At 40.8% G+C, this 20,362-nt stretch overlaps 1 protein-coding gene across 1 annotated transcript in view; it reads right to left on the reverse strand.

The window, feature by feature from the left end:
- The window catches only part of DUSP22 (dual specificity phosphatase 22), a 78,656-nt gene that overhangs the window by 46,638 nt on the left and 11,656 nt on the right, over nt 1-20,362 (reverse strand). The window contains exon 3 of the mRNA XM_036740803.1: nt 1,363-1,445. Within this exon, the coding sequence (XP_036596698.1) occupies nt 1,363-1,445 (83 nt within the window). The remainder of the gene's footprint in view (nt 1-1,362; nt 1,446-20,362) is intronic.

The raw sequence follows: 20,362 nt of genomic DNA on the forward strand, positions 1-20,362 counted from the left end.
GCCGCCTGCAGGCTGCAGATTGTGCAGGGCTATTCTATCTACTGGGTAACCTAGCTAACATTTCACATGTTAAGTCTGACTATACAAAGAACAGCTACATGGCACATGGGATAAAATGCCTGGCCTGGAGCCAGGAGGACCTGAATTCAAATCTGAACTCAGACACTTATTAGCTGTGTGACCCTGGGAAAGTCACTTAACCCCGTTTGCCTCAGTTTCCTCACTTGTAAAATGAGGTGGAGAAAGAAATGGCCACTCTTGTACCTTTGTCAAGAAAACCCCAAATGGGGTCACAAAGAGTCTGACAGAACTGGAAATGGACTGAATATACAGAAAACTAGACTCATTTATTGTTCTATATTCAGATAAACTTTAGGACATCCTTCATGCTTATAGAAACTCTGACTAATGTAGTACCTAAAGAAAACAGGAGAATTTATAGGCGAAAGCTGCTTAACTCCTGCCATATTTGAATTTCAATGAAAACAGGCTAAAGCAGACTCCTCTCAGAGTAAGCTCTCCTGGTCCCCCACCCTCCAGCCACCCCACCCTAAAAAACACTCGCACACCTTTAAAAAAAATGGTTTCGTGGCTATCATCTGTAAGTTAGATGGTCGACGCTAATTCACAGAAAGAGATTTTACTCCGGACCAACAGCTCCAACCGTCCAACAGCTTCAACTTGAAAATGTTTTTGGAATTAGTGTACATCAACAGGCAGACACACCCTGTTTACCCTGATACACATGAAGTACAATAACAGCTTCTGCCTCAGCCTCTTCTGGGGCAGAGCCCCAGGAAAATAAAAAGTTTAAACTCACCTTTCATGGCCTTTTTCCTAAATGCCAACCATGGATAATTGAGTCTAAGGGGGAAAGATCAAGAAATGAAGTGCCTAAGCTTTTCTGAGCACTAAACATAGGAGCTAGCTTTGCAAAAGACAATGAAAATGGTTTTTTTAAGTGTGCTTTATATTCAGAGGAAAATGCTGGAAGCCAGGTTTCTCCCCCTTGCTACTGAGTCAATGGGAACAGGGCTGACCTACCAGGGGTATATTATGAACCTAATTTCATTTGGTACCAAAAACATCAACGAACATAAATAAGGAGGAACAACAACAGGCAGAATTAACACCGCTAACGATTTCACGGCCAGAAGACAGAAATCCGTGGCACTCAGTTGTGTAACAGATTAACTTTGATTTACACACTTAATGCTACAGATATGGTAAGTTTTCACCAGCGTTATTGATAATGGCTGAAGTTAAGGCTTTAAAAACACGCTCTATACGTAGACGTATCCACATAGGCAGGGACAGACAGATACAGACGTACACAGGAGAAGAAGGCTGTGCTGGCCTTACCTCGAGCATAGGCCTGGCACTATCATGGATAGAGAGTATATGTGTAACCTTATTCTTGCTCAGCTGTTCAGCATCTCTTGCATCTGTAGCCAAAAAGAAAAGAAAAAAAGAAGACAAAGCACATTTACAATTTCTGCCAACTTGTTTTAAAGCTGAAGACAGGACAAAAGAAATACTCATAAGAACTTGGCTCTCTTGAAACTTCATAAATGGAAATACTCAGAATGTATCTGGTTCTAAAAAAGAGAAGCAACTTAAAAACCGAGGTATGGTTTTAGAGTTTTTTACAAGCTTTCATGGATGAAACTGATAAAATGCTTGACTGTCTTTAGGAAAAGAGGCAAAGTCCTCAGACGGTATTTGTAAAATTACAGCCTGTGCTGAAATACGACCAAATGACAACTCAGATGTTTCAAAAGTTAAAACCAGGTAATTATCTTTTAATGAGAGGAATCTTAGTTAAAACTAACAACAAAACTGCACCACGTGGAAGGGACAATAACCTGTAGAGCAAATAGTTCTCTGGGCATGAGTGAACCACATGAGGATGTGGTTTCTTCTATATTCTATACTTCTATAGTCACATTAGAGCCATGGTAGAAATAGAAACTCTCCAGTCTGAGAATCCCAAAAGAATCACTGTGAAATCACTTGTTGGCTATTGAATAATTTGCATCCTGGACCAACAAGGTGCCAGGACTTCATTCCCCTTAAATCCCAGCAGTCTATGGAAGAGGTATAAGAGAACCTTGTTTTTATGGAAATCAGGGCTGCTCAGGTGCAGGAGGAACTGGAACCTTCTGTTGAACCCCAGAACAAATACGCACTCCACAAAAAAGGAGGCATTGCTACCACGCTCATCTCCCACCTTGGATGGGAGCCGTCACTTAAAGATGAGAAAAATTGTTGTTAATAACCAATGATTGGGGAGATTCAGAGGTCTCCCTTTTTCTAAAGTCCTGATTTTAAAAGTTCAGTTTGTTGAAAGCCATTGCTGATAATGAGATTGGACTTTCCTGTTCAAGACCCCACTGATGGAAGCCCGTTGTGTTCTACTCAGGCTTGGATGGGGATAGTAAATTCTTTGACTTAGACTGCCTAAGGCTACAGGTGGTCTGGGCATAGTCGGTCCAAAGATGACATAGTATCACTCTCAGCCCCATTCTGATATAGCCCACCTCCCATTGTGTTATCCAATCAGAGTTGACCTCCACCCCTCAAGAACACCTACTCTTTGAAGGGTACATAAACAGTGAGGCCATCATCATGATTGATGATGGCCAAATGACCATCCTTTCATTAATAATGTGTTGGCCTTATTAATAAAATGATTAAATTACCCAGAAACTATGTCTCTTGAATCTTTTTAATCATCATGAAGACCAAATCAATATCAAGATGGTAAAAGGGAAAAATTATTTTTAAAGAGTTAAAATTCAAATGCTCACTTACTTTATAACCGTCTCCACAAAAGTCTTATATGACCTGATCCTGAGTAAGGGGAGCAGAACCAGGAGAACGTTGTACACAACCACAGACATATTGCTTCTGTGATGAGGAACTCTGATAGACTTGGCTCTTCTCTAAGACAGCTCCAAAAGACTCATGATGGAAAAGGCTATCCACATCCAGAGAAAGAATTACGGAGTCTGAATGCAGATTGAAGTAAATGCTTCCTCTTTTTTCAAATTTTATTTTAGGTTTTGTTTTATCTTTCTCATGATTCATTTCATTGGTTATAATTCTTCTTTACAACCTGATTTTTGGGAAAATAAGTTTAATGTGAAGGTATATGTAGAACTGGTATCAGATTACACGCTGCGGGGGGGAGGGAGGAAAGGGAAGGGAAGGGAAGAAAATTCAGAACTCAAAAACTTGTGGAACTGAATGTTGTAAACTAAAAATAATTAATTGATTTTTTTTTTAAATTGTATTTGGCAGGTCAGAGCAAGGACAATTGGGCATTCATCCAACACTAAAATCCCATGGATCTAATTGGGGTTTCCAACACATACACATCATTGGAGGCTGATCATTAAATATGATGTTTCAGACAAACAAGTACAACAGACGGTGTCCTCATTTTCTAGGAGCTTACCCTACTGAATGGGTGTGATACCAACAAAGATGAGCATGTAGAAAGGGACATAAACAAAGAGAAACACAAAAGTAGGGTAGATGTCTCTGTATTCACACCATTACTAGCTGCATGACCAAGAGCACATAATTTAACTTCTCCCAGCCTCAGTCTTCTGACCTGTAAAATGAGGGGACTAGACTAGGGGTTAGCCTGGGGTCCATGAAAATTTTTAGTAACTATAATTTCACATAATCGGTTTCCTCTGCAATTCTACATATTCATGTTAGATATTTAAAACTATAATTTCGAGAAAAGGCCTACCTGCTTCCCTGGACAGTCGATAGGGTCCATGACACAAAAAGGGTTAAGAAGTCCTGGTCTAGAGGGTCCCAAAGGTCCCTTTCACCTCTAGATTTTATGAGGCTACATACAAGGATTCGTTTAATTTTACCTAATATTTTGAACTTTAATAGATAGGCAGATCTTAAATCCACTTTTAAAACACATGAAATAAAAGGTGTTTTTGGATTTAAAAAAAAAATTGTATTTTGTATCCTGTTGACTACCAGTACTATGTCAATATAACTCTGCCTAAATGCAACATGCATAAAAATAAACTGGTAGTACACATTTCTATGGGGAACCTAGATAGCTCAGTAGATAAACTAGGCCTGGAGTCAGGAAGACCTGAGAGGGAAATGGCAAACTGCTCCAGTTGTCTGTGCCAAGAAAACTCCATGGACAGCATGATTCATGAGGTCACGGAGAGGCAGACACAACGGAACAACAACTCATTTCTATAGAATTTTAAAGTTTGTGAATTCCTCGCCACCAGTGAGGTAGCTAGCTCAAGTATAATCACCCCCAATTTGCAGGTGAAGAGAGTGAGGCTCTCATAAGCCCAATGGGTCACCCACAAGCACACAATTACTAAGAGCCTGAGACGAGGTTAAAACCCAGACTCTACCTCCCAATCCAGCACTGCACATCAAAGATCCATTTATTCACACACTTAACTCTTTCCACATCATTTTTAAAATGTGCCATACCCTTCTCTGCCCACATCCCCAGCTGCACGGATACTGCTGGGCTGATGAATGAGGCACCGTGACGACTTCATTTCCCTCGGCAACAGGCTCAAGGGGACTAGGAAAGCCCCCTTCAAGAAGCTGTCATATTAAAGAGGGATTAGATTTGTTTTGCTTGGCCCCAGGAAACCCGACTAGCAGCAGTTGCAAAGAGAAAATTTAGGGTCCACAGCAGGAAAATCTTAACAACTGTTACTAGTTGTGTGACCTTGGGCAAGTCGCTTAACCCCAATTGCTCTGCCTTCCCCCCTCCCGAAGCAAAAAAATAAAAAAACCTGAAGTTAGCCAAAATGGGGATGGGCCCCCTGGATCAGGATTAGGAGTGTAGTGGGTTCCCCCTCTCACTGGGGATCTTCAGACAGAGGCCAGATGCCCCCTTGTTGGGCATATTGTATAATAGCTTGACCTAGCTGGCTGCTAGGTTACTTTCAACTCTAAAATTCTATGATTCTGTGATTAGTAAATACTTTTTCCTCATGACAGGAAACTTCACATACTTCCAACTCCTGTTAGTTCGGTTAAAGCAACAGATCTTGGCTCTAGGAGTACTGTCATTCAAAAGCTGTGAAATTAAACACTTTTTATAGGTCTTGAAACACCCAGAGACTCCAAATCATCAGCACATGCAGAAATTATGCATGAAGTTTCAAGCAGGTTTCCCCGCTCAGCACAAAAACAACGGTGGGATCACCTGTACAAGTTTCTGGAAAAATGCACAAGTTGACTGGCATCTTTGAAATCAAGGCATTCCTCTCTGCTACCAACTTTTTTTCCTTTTTAAAACTTTTATTTATTTTATTTTTAATTTATGCAATAAAACAAGCATTTTCCTAATACCAAATTTCAATTCCATTTCCAAGTCAGAAAACTGAATTTACCAACAGAGTCATAATTTCAACATGTAACATCATGATAGCCGGCCCACACAATTGTTTTTAACATGCCATCTTTTTCTAACATAAGGGAGAACAAAATGTCCTCTCTGTAAAATGGAAATTCAACAAACATTTATTAAGCACCCACTAAGTCCCAGGCAGTAAATAGAGCACCAGGCCTGGAGTCAGGTTCAAATCTGACCTCAGAAACTTAATTAGCTGTGTGAACCTGGGCAAGTCACTTAACACTGTTTGCCTCTGTTTCCTCATCTGTAAAATGAGCTAGAGGTGGAAATGGCAAACCACTCTAGTATCTCTACCAAGAAACGCCAAAATGAAGTCACAAAGAGTTGGACATAACTGAAAATGACTGAACAACAAGTCCCAGTCACCATAGTAAGTATAGGGGATTCAAAGACAAACAAGCCCATCTCTGCCCTCACAGAATTTCTCTTTTCTGGAGAATTTTCTATTTACTGGAAAAACACAAACTGTGTAAAGATAATACAGTGTGTGTGTGTGTGTGTGTGTGTGTGTGTACATACATTACACCTTTTACACTTTTCAAATGTACTATAGTAAGAGGCAGGGTAATACAGTGCAAAAATTCCCTGGCTCTGGAATTGGAAAATCAGGACTCAAATTCCATTTTTTAGGTTTATTACTTCTCTGGCTTTGGGCAAGTCATTCAACCTCCCCCGGCCTCATCTGTAAAATTAAGGGGTTGGAGGATAGGGCCTCTGAAGCCACCTTCAGCTCTAAATCTATGCTCCTATGATCCTATAAGTGCTTCCTCAGACAATCAGGCGACATTCAATTTGGTGTATATCAAGTTCTAAAAAAATGCTAAATCAGGGCTGAGTAAAGAACTGACCTTTCTCATTCCCATTCCCAGCCTTGCTGTTGTCTTTGAACAAATTCACAACATGTTAGCAGAGCTGGCTACAGGATTATTATTTAATCTACTCTAATTAGATTGTTTGTATTAGACTAAAACATTGTCATCTTCCAGAGTCTCCAAGTCATGCTTTAAAAGAAAATCCCAATCTCTATGCCCTAATCATATCTTAACTTTTATCAAGAGTTCATGACCCTGGACTGTAGACCTGGACATTGGTGGTCTCTTTTAGGGACAAATCTGTCCCATGTGTCATCAGCTCCTTTTCTCTGCTCCCTTGGCTGGACAAAGCCACATCTATGCTACTCTTGGGCTGCTGGAGCAGCATTAAGCTATTTCAATGACAGTTCCCTTAAGTTACAGGGTTCTCATCCTCCTAGATCAGCAGTAGGGCTTGCCTATCCCCAATCAGTTCTCAAACTTTATATGACAGTATATGCAATCAAGCCAAACCAGCACCTCACACAGCAGGATTCTGCTTTCTCTAACAAGCTCTCAGCAACTAAACAGTCCCTATCCAAACAAAACAGCTCCTAGAGCAACTGAGAGCCAACTAGGCTTAAGCCTGAAGCAACTACTTTTCTCTTCTGATCCATTTTCCCCCCCAAATACCATTGGGTGGCTCTGCTTCTGTCTCTAGTTAGCTTTCTCTTCGGGCAGCAGCAACTGTGTCTTCTCCTTCTCCCCATCTCTAGCATCTCATTTTCTCTTGCAACTAAAACACAAACTATAAGTACAAAAACGTACTTAAGAGATTTCTCAGTCCCCAAATAGTTCTTTTGATTTATAGTTTCTGAAACAGATCCTTCAAAAGCCTGAAAACAGGCCTACGTAAATGAGGTGATAGACAACAATACCTTACACCTGTTCCAGCCTTAAGTAAATACTTGGGACTTTAAGGGGCATGCTTTCACTCAAATTCTCTTGGTCTCTCCTCAAGCACTCAGAAATGAGGGGCTGGGTCTCAAGTTGCTTTGATTTGTATTTCTCAGATAAAAGTCTTTTTTTTTGCCCCTTTCAGGAAAGAAAACAATCACTAAAAAAATGTTAGTATATTACAGAAGGAAAGTAAGAATTAACTAGCTCTATCTTCTCTCTGCCATCAGTTATCGCTGTCTTATCCATTTTAAGCAAGAATCCTATCCTTTTGATTCTTTCTTCCCCAAAATTATGAGCTTCTTTTAAAAAAAAATACTTTTGGGAGGTTTTTTTGTTTGCTTTTTTTTTTTTTGGAGTGGGGAGTTGAGGCTATAGTGGTTAAGTGATTTGCCCAAGATCACACAGCTAGTATGTGTTCAAACCATGAGCTTTTAAAAAAAGTCTCTTGCTAACCTTAGTTTTTCTTACTAGCTCAGTTTGAATGTTAGCACTCCTGATACCATTCTCATATAAGTATGCTACATTTGTCAGTCGTCTTCCATTATCTGACCTTGCAAGTAGCCTGTTTTTTTAAGCTCTAAGCTGATTCGTGAGTTCCCTATGCATCCTCACTAATTTCTTTAGACAGCTTTCCTTTTTCCTCCTTGATCTTCTCCCAAAATCTCTCATGCTCTCTCTGCTTTAGTTCCTGAATTCCTCACATGAGCATTTCTCTTAATATACAATGCTTCTTTCTCTCCTTTCTTTTACATATCCCATTTCTTTTAAGCTGGTACAATATCAATCAGTAAACATTTATTAAGAGTCTACTGTGTGCCAAGCCACTAACCATAAATATGATCAAGAAAGCTGGTTTTTAAAAAATGACATTCATGGTCCCAGTGACCCATACACCAAAGTACTAGTTATGGGTCATAGAGAAAGTGAACTAGAAATCCTAACCTGAGTCAGTAAATATGAGCTCATACATGTCACCAAGATCAGGTAGGACAAACAACATGTCTGGAGTGCAACAACGGAAAAATACACCTCATTCTAAAGGAACAGGTTGGTTAGGGAAACAACCAGGGCAACACTGAATAACAAAAGAATTATTTGGTGAATTGAATATAAAAAGCAGAATCAACAGAATTTGGCAATTGATTGGATGTGGAGGGACAGAAGAAGGGAAGAGTCAAAGACACCGCTGAGATTATCCATAAAAGAGGAAGAAGGAAGAACAGATAGCCTGCATGAAAATCCAAAACTCGAAGTGAAAAGCATGGTGGAAAGCATTTGGGTAAAGATCAAAAGAGGGAAAAATAGAATGACACTTAGTAAGAGAATTCAACTTAACAAAAATTTTATAAAACATCTACCACATTCAAGGTGCCATCCTTGGCACTAGAGACACTACAGACTAGGACAAATAGCTGATGTACTCCTGAGGCAGACTGAAAGGCTGGAACAGAAGCAGATATAGAGGAAGGGGAAGGAAAGAAGCATTCCTACAGTGTCTACAACATGCCAGGCAATTTGTTAAGCAATTTACAAATGAAATTTTGTTAAACCTTTCAAATGTACTCATCCAATACCACTGTATACATAGTCATTTGTGTTTTTTTCCTCTTTTAGGCACTTAAGCTCTATGAGAGCCGGATCTTATTACCACCACCACCATCCCATTGCTCCTTGCCCAGGACGGGACACACACAACGGGCACCTAATAAATATTTGTTGAATTGATTGAATAAGTCAACAGTATTTGGCAACTGGCGGGATTCTGAGGGTTAGAGGAAGGGAAGAATAAAAAAATGACTGAGGTTATCTGTTCAAGAGAAAGAAGCAAAAACAGGTAACAGGATGAATACAAAAGAATGGCAAGGTCCTGTAAGGATAGTGCCAAGAATCCCAATGCTGAACATGAGCAAAGAATTATGATAAATGTTAAAAACCACAAAGCACTTTAATTAGAGCTGTGTTGGTACCAAGAGGAAATTGAGAGAAGGGAAAGAAGACCTCTTATAGAGTGGCTAAGGAAATAACAGACAATGAGAAGGCAGAAAAACTCAGTTCCTTTGCAGCTCCTCCCCTACCAAGAAGAATGATTTTTAGACTGCCTATGTGAGGGGGGAAAACAGAGGATACTTTAAGAAAATGCCCAGCTGCCCTCAATTAGCTCAATATAAGCTAGCCCAAGTGGATTACATTTGTGACTATAAAAAGAAATTACAGATGTGACTGTTGAAATATTAATGGTTACCCAACAGGAGAGAGATCATGGAAGCAGCAAACCTTATCCAAGAAGGTTAATAAGGTTCATGTAAAATGTTGGTAAAATTCTGGGATAGAGCCTGAAAAGGATGTCTGTAAGCACCTAGAAAAGAAAGAGGTGATTACTTTGAGCTTTTATGGGTTCACTGAGAAAAAGTCATGTCAAATTGTTTGACAAGGTTACTAGGCTAATTCATCAAGGAGATGAATGGATGAAAAAGCATTTATTAAGCAATTACTACGTGATGAGGCAAGGATAAGCGGTGCAGATACAAACAGAAAAGCAAGACAGCCTTTGCTCTCAAGACTTTCACATCTAATAAGCGGAGACAACACATATAGGAGGTTTCAGTTACAAGTCAGATGGAAACTCCCAGAGGTCCTTAGGGTGCAACAGCAAAGCAGATGGTAATGCATCTCCTTTAATGTCATCTCCACTAATAAAAACCATATCTATTTCTGATGCTGCATCATTTGACAGTGCCAAGGACTTTGTGACAAGAGTTTGCTTTTCTGAGCCTTCAGTAACTGTGGCTGCTGAGGATGCAGGGACCACAGCACCTGCAGACAAAACTGCCAGGTCATATTTCCACAAGAGCTGCTTCCCTGAATGATAACTTTGGGGGTAGAGCTAGAAACCAAGCTGGTGGTCTGAAGGTTGCTACTGATCTCATTTGCTTACCATTTTTGCTTATTTATTATTTGCTTATCATTTTGCCAGTCACTGGCAGTTGGATGACAGTTGGTGTTGATGGTGGCAAGGATACTGGGCCCCTTCTTCACAAGGGTGATTCCCCTCAATGGCAGCAATGACTAAGATGAAGGCAGGGTCAGTCTTTTTTTGGGGGGGGGGGTGTAGGTGGGGGGGACAGGTGGGCTCAGCATCCTGGGATGTTTCCACCAAGGTCTGAGGGGAGGTAATGACTGAGGTGGCTTGACCTACCTGGTACTTCCTGTCTCTCCCTCAGGAGGCTTTGATGCTTCAACTAGGTCAGCTTGCCTGCCCCATTGGTGGTAGTTGTGGCTACAAGGATGGTGGACAACTTCTTCTCAAGGTTTACTCCTCTCTACAATAGCTGTAGGAGCTAAGGGTCACGAAAACACTGCTACTGCCAGTGATTTTAGGTTCATGGTTTTGGGCTGTCTCTATCCCTACCTGAGGGGGAACAGCAGTCCAGGGGTAGCAACAGCCCAACCTACTTGGTACATTCTACCTCTTGTCTCTCTCTCAGGGTGGGCCTGTCTTGCCTAGTACAGTTTTGCCCCTGCAGGAGCATTTAACAAAATTAACTACAATACCCCTTATAGAGAAGACAGAGAAATAAAAACTCCATTCCTGACTCTCCCAACTTCCCCCACATTAGCCTTCTCACCCTAGAAAGTACCTCCATCCCTCGCTCAAGCATTATGAAATGCAAAATCGATAATTTTGATTACATTAAATTGAAAAGGTTTTGTACAAACAAAGCCAATGCAACCAAGTTTAGGAGGGAATCAGAAAATTGGGAACTAAGTCAAATTTATAAGAATACAAGTCATTCCCCAATTGAGAAATGGTCAAAGGATATGAACAGGCAATTTTCAGAGGAAGAAATTAAAGATATCTATAGTCATATGAAAAAATGCTCTAAATCTCTATTGATTAGAGAAATGCAAATTAAAACAACACTTAGGTACCACATCTCTCCTGTCAAATTGGCTAACATGTCAAGACAGGAAAATGATAAGTGCTGGAAAAAATGTGGGAAAATTGGAACACTATTACATTGTTGGTGGAGTTGTGAATTGATCCAACCATTCTGGAGAACAATTTGGAACTATGCCCAAAAGGCTATAAAAATGTGCACATCTTTTGACCCAGCAAAACCACTTCTAGGGCTACATCCCACAGATCTTACAAGGGGAAAAAGACCTGTATGTACAAAAATATTTATAGCAGCTCTTTTTGTGGTGGCAAAGAATTGGAAATCAAGGGGATGCTCATCATTTGGGGAATGGTTAAACAAATTGTGGTATATGAATGTAATGGAATACTATTGTGCTTTAAGAAATGAGGTTGCAGACGAACTTCATAAGAACCTGGAGAAACTTACATGATCTGATGATGAGTGAAGGAAGCAGAACCAGGAGAACATTGTACACAACCACAGACACATTGATTCTGTGATGATTAACTCTGATAGACTTGGCTCTTCTCAACAATGGAAGGTACTAAGAAAGCTCCAAAAGACTCATGATGGAAAAGGCTATTCACATCCAGAAAAAGAACTGCGGAGTCTGAATGCAGATTGAAGCATACTACTTGCTCCTTTTTTAAATTTTATTTTATTTTTGGTTTTGTTTTATCTTTCTCATGATTCATTTCATTGGTTATAAATCTTCTTTACAACTTGATTATTGGGAAAATAAGTTTAATGTGAAGGTATATGTAGAATCTATATCAGATTACATGCCGTGTTGGGGAGGGAGGGAGGGAGAAGGGGGAAGATGAAAATCTGGGGCTCAAAAATTTATGGAACTGAGTGTTTTAAATTAAAAATAAACAATATATACCTAAGCGCGCGCACACACACACACACACACACACACACACACACCCTCCCTCACTCTGCTTCTAACTGGACTTCTCCCCCAAGCCCCTGCACAGGTATCTTCTTCCCCTGAACCCCATGCAGCAACCTTTTACTTGTCTTCCTCCATTAGAATGCAAGCTCCTTGAAGGAAAGGACTGTCTTTCCTTTTACTTGTATTTGTATTCCCAGCATTTCACATAGTGCCTGGCACACAGAAAGCACTTAATAAATGTTCTTATCTATCTAATTATCTTTTAGTGAACTGCAAGCTTAATATAAGTTATCAGTACATTCTGGCTGCTTAAAAAGGTAATATAATGCTATTTTCAAAGGTAATGTTTTCTTAGACTTCATTAACAAAAGAACAGTATCCAGAGCCAGGGAAGCAATAGTTCCATTTCATCCTGTCCTGGTGGGACCATACGTAACACACAGAATCTAGTGATGAGCATCACATTTTGGACATAGACAAACTGGACCACATCCAAGAAAAGAATGGCAGAGCCTTGAAACCATAGCATCCTAAGGACCAAGTAAATGAACTGGACATGTTTGGCTTGGAGGAGGTTCTGGGGGCAGGAGGGTTGACACAATTGCCATCTTTAAATTCTAAAGGCCTACCACATAAAAGAGGAATTACACCTGTTCTGCTTGGCCCTGGAGTAGCAAAACTGTGACCTAATTATAGGTAGGCAAATTTCAGATAGACATAAGAATTTCAAATAAAGTTCAAACATTTCTTAACTAACAATTAATAATCAACCATTAGAGACCTAACCTAAAAGAGGAATGAGCTCCCTTGAGAAGTAGTGGGTTAATCACTTAAAGGTTTCCTCACTGGGAGTCTTTAAGCAGAAGGTAAAATACCATTTATCATGGATAACAAGGACAGTATTCATGCATTAGATGGGCACGAGGCTTGATTTCTATAAAGCCCTTCCAAACTTAAGATTCTATAATTTTCAGTGGCCTCTCGATTGGGCAATATTGAGCTGCCTCCAGAAAGCAGTCAGATATTTGTCCAGTGCCCTGGAAGACAATCAATACTCTATATTTTGTGGAGATGGTGGGGGAGGGGGAAAATGGGGAAGAGGAGCAAGGAGTACCAGCCAATTAGCCAAATATTCTGCCTAATGAACCTTTAGGGATTTACCTGGACTCCACTGTGAAGGAAATCTAACCTAGTACCACCATTCAGACAATATTTTAATAATAAAATGGAGTGAGGAAAAAAAGAATAAACATTCATTAAGCGCCCAGTATTGCTAGGCACTATGCTAAGCATTTTTCAGATATTATCTCATCTGATCTAGGAATCAAATCACAACTGCCCTATAAAATGGAGATAGGTAGATAGACAGACAGACAGACAAATAGACAGACAGATGGACAGACAGCCATTTTACAGTGGAGGAAACCGAGGTAAAGGTCAAGTCAACAAATATTTATTTATTAAGTCCTTAGGCACTAAGCTCTGGGAATACAAATACAGGCAAAAAGACAGTTCCTGTTCCCAAGGGGCTTACACTCTCATGGGGAAGTCAACACATAAAAGGAAGTTTCTGAAAAGCAGGTGGGGGGAGGGGAGTCAGAGGGAAGGAGAAAATACAAGTCAATGATGGAAAAGTCCAGGACAGTTCGGTCTGATAGGAAACGAAGCGATGGCTGGCCTTGATGTCCTCCTTCAATGGAGGTTCTGGAAGAATTCCCCACCTTCTAATCAGAGGGAGGCGCCTCAGAGGCAGAGGGTACTTCTGAGGCGTGAGTTTGTGAGTTCCAGGGCTAAAGTGATCTTCCAAGATAAAGAACTTTCTGGGGTAAGATGGAGAAGTTATGAGAGGGGCAGCCTGTTGAGACTTGCCCAGGGTCACACTGCCTAATAAGTGTATGAGGCTAGATTTGAACCCAGGTCTTCCTGACTCCAGGTGCAGAACTCTGGGTGACTCTTCTCCCATAGAGGCAGCATAGCATCAAGGCTTATGATTCTGGCACAATGGCTAATAGTCAAAGCTAGGAAGATCTGAGGTCAAGTCACGCCTTGATGCCCACCTGCATTGGCAAAGGGACATTCCTCAACCAAGAGTTCCCTGTACCAATGAAATTATGGATCTAGTCCCTATCCGCAATCTTCTCCTATGTAGCTAAAGGGTAGGGGAAGGGAAGTGTTCTTGAGGACTTCTCAGAAATATCCCTGGCACCCTTCAAAATAAAAGTGATGCTCCTTTGGGTCTAAGACTCCACTGGGCAACAGTAAAGGATTTCTGAACGGGCAATGACCAAAAATTAATTCAAAATCAAACACGTAATGAATCCGGGGTGTTTCTGGCAGTGCTTGCCTGGGCTGCATCCTACAACTTCACGGTGGCCTTGGTTCAGAACACAAAGCATGCATACTCTGCACTGCCTACCCCCTCAGGCGCCAAACTCTATTGCTGAAGCAGGAAAAGGGGTAGTTTAAGAAGCCCTGGTCTAGACCACTTCCAACTGTATTTAGCTTGTCAGATCGGAAAAGAAATCAGCCCTTTGATGAATGCTGTGTAGGGTGTCCTTAGAGTCGGTGTGCAATTTAAAGTAGTTGTAACTTTGTAACTATATGTGATAGAAATAATCTCTAACAAGGATTAGAAAGCTTGATGTATCTAGTTTATTTTTGTTAGAACTTGTAATGAGCTGAGAATTTTAGATCCCAAAAGACTGAAGAGAAGTCACTTTATGTTTGTCACTTCAAATGGTAAGCCTTGAGAAGGGTTAACCCACTGCTCCAACTGGAACTTCCTCCATCCCCAATCACATAGTGTCTATTGGGGAGCTATTCCTAAAGCCTAAGGATTCTCTGATTGGCCATCTCCTTGATACTGTTACCCAACCATTCAGCTTCCCCTTCATTTGACCTCCATCTATGAAGAGTAAAGTTGGAGGGGGGGAGGCCATAGTGGTTGTGGTAGAATATTTCATATTTACTTTTTAATAAATTAATGTAACGATGATGAACATGTTGAAAATTAACAAGAACAATAAAAAAAGTTATGTTTCTTCTTTCTTTTGCTTTTTACAGATTCTGTCACATATAGTTACAAAGTTACAACTATTTTAAATTGCACACAGACTTTACAGACACCTTGTATAATTACAAAGCACAGACAAATTCATAGACTTTGTTATCAGTAATGCAGTCAGGTCAAGTCTGTAATCTGGAAGGTTTTGGGCGTTCTGCCTTCTATGTAGCAGTAACCCATCAGCTTGTTAAGAGTGTTTATGTCAGGTACACAGTTTAGATTAAGACAGAAACAGTATAGGGTATTTGTAACCTAAATTTTTTAAAGTTTCAGGTGAACTCTGGGTTCCTAATTTGGTGTTCCCCTTTTAGCTCTGTTATTGATTAGATTAGAACCTCAAATTCCAGTTCGTTTTCACCATGAGACTAGTATTGAAATCTTATATTGAGTTCTGCATTTGTAAAAGATCTTAGCAGGTAGGTCCAAGGAGTCTTTACAGGTAATTTGGAACCAGAAAGAAAGTTCATTGAAGTGGTACTCCTGAGGACATGATATTTTCCAGACTGCCCCAAGGAAAGACGTGCCAGGGACCAGAGGACTGCATGAGACATCTGAGACCGAAGAAAGAAAGTGCTGACTGAATGCACACTGGGAAGGGTTACCAAATTTCAAGGCGACTCAATGTTTGTTACTACTAGTGATGTCCATTATTGTACCCCTTTGGCTTTTATTTTCTAAGTCTGTACATTAAGTTCTCTTCATCATCCTGATGTTGCTTGGTTTTCCCCTGTAGATTAGTCCCTGATTTTGGACATTCTTACTATGGCTTCTACTGTGTTTAGTTAATGTTTCTGATCTCACTTTGTAATTGGGGCTATCCTCTGTAGTATCCATGGTAGTGTTTTACTAAGTGTATTCTCTGTGGTCACCAGCATACCCAGGAGTCACCTCTGACCACGAGGAAGGAATGTTAAGGGATCCCCTGAACTTGTCTTTTTTAGTTGCCATATTTTCCAGAACCCAAAGTATACAGGAGGCCCTGAACATGTCAAGGATGAAGCACCCCACCCCCACTGACATAATTTGTTTGCATCCTAAACTGGACTCCTAGTGTGTCCCTGGAACTCAAGACAGACACCAGTCTGCACTAGACAGGGAAACTGCTTGCGCAGCTGGTACAAGCAGACCACCCTATCTTCACAGTCTAGCAGTCCCCAAGAGAAAAGAATGCAGCTTTTGCCATCTTAATTATTCATGATTTCTCCCCCCCTGCCACTCCCACTTGGGTGACGATTTCTGTTTCTCCTCCTCTGCCACAATTTCATAAACGTGCAAGCTTCTGTTTGGATTGTGAATTCTTGGCTCCTGCTTAGGTTCCATATGCATGTCCATTTCTCTTGTAATAAATCTAGTCGCGATGCAATATGTCATGGACTTATGATACTATTTTTGGTTAACAGTTTTCAGTAATGCAGTCAGGTCAAGTCAGGCTATCTTTTTAAAAGGCTGGCCCCAAATGAAAGTGGTCTCATAAAGTAGCCTCATGTTATGCTTCATAAAAACTTAAATGCTGGTTTTCTGAATTACCCAGGGACAAAGAGGGCCAGAGCTCTAAGCCTGAAGGGACAAGGAAGAGTAGGGAAAAGAGGGTAAAGTAACCAAGGTTGTTCAGAATGCCAGGCCCCAAAGGCTCTCCCAGATTCTCTTCTAGGAAAACCCCAGAGAGACACAAAGGAAGAGAAAAGCAATATGACAATTAGGTAAACCTGCTGAAGAAAGGCGCTAGGGACCAAGCTAAAATACCCAGAATTGCTCACCTATTATATGTAAAGTGCTGGCCCCTGTGCTCAGCTAATATTGGTGGGGAGAGAGAAAGATACAGAGAGACAGAGAGAAAGACAGAGAGAGAGAGACAGACAGACAGACAGACACAGACACACACGCACACAGACACACACACACACACCCCCCAACACCAAGTTAAACAATGAAGAGTGTGATGCAATAATAAAACAACACAACAAGCCAAGAAAAGTCTCAAGGAAATTCATGATTAATTTAAAATGGCAAGTAATAACAGAGATCTCTGTTCTGGCAGAAAAAGAGATCTCTGTCAAGGAAACAAAGGATCCTTCTACACAGAGAGGTGGGGACTATAGATGTAGTATGCAGTATACACTGTCAGTTGGTTTTGTTCTTTCTTAAAAAAGAACAAGATGGCACCCACTGAAGAGCCTTCTGAGCCTGGAGTAAGGAAGGTCTATGTACTGGCTGTGTGATCCTGGGCCAGTCATGGAATCTCTCTCCACTACGGTTTCCTCTTCTGTACAACAGGTATGACAAGAGCACCTATCTAGCACACAGGGCTGTTGTGAAGATTAAATGAGATAACTCACATAAAGAGCTTTGCAAACCTGTTAAAGTGCTATTATTATGGTTATTGCAAAGGTTCAGTTGAGAGGGATTCAAGGGAAATAACTGTGGTGTGAAAAAACACAAAGAGAAAAATTAACGCTGTTATCATTATTACAAAGGTTCTATCCAAAGGGATTAAAGGGAAATAACTAACAAAAGGCAAGGATAAACTTAATAACCATTGTGGTTGTCACTGCTAGAAAGTTTCAATTAAAAGAGATTAAAAGAAAATGACTACGACATGGAAACCAAAAGCAATGATAAAGGTAAAGATAATAACAGTTGACATTTACATTACCTTATTCACACCTGTTATCTCCTTTGAAGCTCACAGCAACCCTAGGAAATCGGTGCTGTTATCATCCCCATTGTACAGATAAGGAAACCAAGGCTGCTCAGGGTCACTCACCTAACTAATTCAAACACAGGTCTGACTCCAATTGAACACTCAATCACAGCTACTCTCAGTGCACAAAGGCAGGCTAGGACAGTTTCATGGAGCTGGCAGTATTTGAGCTGAGCCTTATAGTATTTATTGGGAGATTTTGAAAGACAAAAAAGAGAAATGAGGAGGGAAAGGCAGAAGCAAAGACCCAGAGGTACATAAAGATAGCCCACTCTGATGAGGGAAGCGAAGTCAGTTACAAAAGGTAGGGTGGGGTCAGACAGGCTTTACAGCCCAGACTGAGAAGCTCAGACATAAGGCAAGCCTTCCACAATCTGATTGCAATTTACTTTTTCTGCTCTCTTTCACATGACTCCATGTTCCAGCTCAAAAGGACGAACTATTCCCCAAACTCCAAAATCCACCCCCACCTGTGTGCATTCACCAAGGCCACCCCCAACATACCTGAAATATGCTCCTTCACCTCCCCCTCTCAGTATCCTTGTGGTCCTTCAAGGCTCAGTGAAAAGGCCACCTCCTCTGGGAAGACTACTCTGCCTCTTCTCCCCATAATCCTCCCCAAGTTGTTAGCGCTTTCTCCTTTCCCAAATTACCTTATATTACACTTATTGGTGTACATGTCTGTGTGCACTGAAGTAAGTGTTATACCACCTACCGCTAAGGGTAGCTGTGCAAACCTTTACAGCGTTATACAAATGGCAGTTCTCATGATGTTGTACACCTGTCCCCAAAGGGATTGAAGCTCTTTGAGGGCAGGCATTTTCTGCTTTTTGTCTTTGTAGTCTTCTGGCTCTCAAATAGGCTGGGAACTAGGTGGTGCAACAGATAGAGAGCTGTGCCTGGTCTCAGGATCTTAGTTCAAATCTGGCCTCAGGCACGAGCTGGGCAAGTCACTTAACCCTGTTTGCCTCCCTCCGTTTCCTCATCTGTAAAATGAGCTGGAGAAGGAAATGGCAAACCACTCCAGTATCTTTGCCAAGAAAACCTCAAATGGAGTCACAAAGAATCAGACATGATTGAAACACAACTGAACAACAGGCCCTAACTAGGCCCAGTGTCCGAGACACAGAATAGGCGCTTCAAACATGTTCCTTGAATAGGAAACAGAGGACCATTTGTGAGCAGAGGAATGAGATGCTAAAAGCAGGGATTCAGGAAGATTAATCCAGTGGTGGTGTTCAGGATAGGATAGAGAAAATACTGATGTCAAGGCTCCTATAGAAGTGTGGTCCTGAGATAGAAAAGGTCTGGATAAAAAAAGTGCCAAGGAAAATAAAATTCCCTACATGTATAATGCATTAAATGAGGCCACAACAGTATCTACACAGGCATCCCCCCACTGCTGTCACTGCTTTTTCAGAATTTCACAGCTTACTAAGTTAGCAATTCAAAAATAATTATAATCGGTACTATTTTTAAACAATATGTTCTAATAGCAATTAGCATCTGTCAGCTCCCTAAGCTGAACTCCCTATGAAGCCAATTAGTTGGCACTAGGAGTCTACAGGGGTAAAGAGGAGAAAGTAAATATTATGTAGAAAAACTCTAATGATTTTTTTTTTTAAGAAAAACCATTCCAAGAACCTGAAAGCACACAAATTAAAACAGTAGCTAAAAATGCCCAACTCCAGTGACTGTGCCGCCCCTTGCTGGGTTATATTTGGCTTCTTCAGGAGGGAAGAGGGTGTGCTAGGCAGGCGTGTGTGAAAAGAGGCCATTTTACTGGAGTCTGGTACCTGTGGCAACACGTCCTTATCGAGCTTCTTAATCTAGTCCACCCCTGTTACTCCCATCATCTCTGGTTCTAAAGAATTTCATGAATACATGGCCAGGACACCCTACCATGGAGCTGTACTGGTCCACTGATGCATGCCAGGGATACATCTTCTGGATGGGGATGACAACAGCACCTAGCCCTTAGGGTTGTCGTGAAGATTTAATGAGACAATTCACATAAAGTGCTCTGCCAACCTTAACGCATTATACAATATATATTTTATATATATATATATATATACACACACACACACACACACAATATATATATATTTATATATATATACAACATACATCATTATTATTATTACAAAGGTTCAAATGAGAGGGATTAAGGGGAATTAGCTATAGTGTGAAAAAAAGGTAATGATAAACAATAATAACGGTAATGATTATAATTATTATTAATTACAAAAGTAGGGTAGCTAAGTGGCAAAGTGGATAGCGTGCTGGGCCTAGAGTCAGGAAGACCCATCTTCCCAAGTCCAAATGTGGCCTCAGACATCGTCTAGCTGTGTGACCCTGGCTAAGTCACTTAACCCTGTCTGCCTCAGTTTCCTCATCTGTAAAATGAGCTGGAGAAGGAAACGGCAAACCACTCCAGTTTCTCTGCCAGGAAAACCCCCAATGGGGCCACAAAGAGTCCGGACATGAATTAAACTACACTGAACAACGACAACAAATTACAAAAGTTCAGTCGAAAGGGAGTAAAGGGAAATTCCCCAAAGGGAAATAACTATGGTTCGAGAAAAAGGCAAGGA

This window comes from Trichosurus vulpecula, chromosome 1 (assembly GCF_011100635.1).
Source record: "Trichosurus vulpecula isolate mTriVul1 chromosome 1, mTriVul1.pri, whole genome shotgun sequence".
NCBI lineage: Eukaryota > Metazoa > Chordata > Mammalia > Diprotodontia > Phalangeridae > Trichosurus > Trichosurus vulpecula.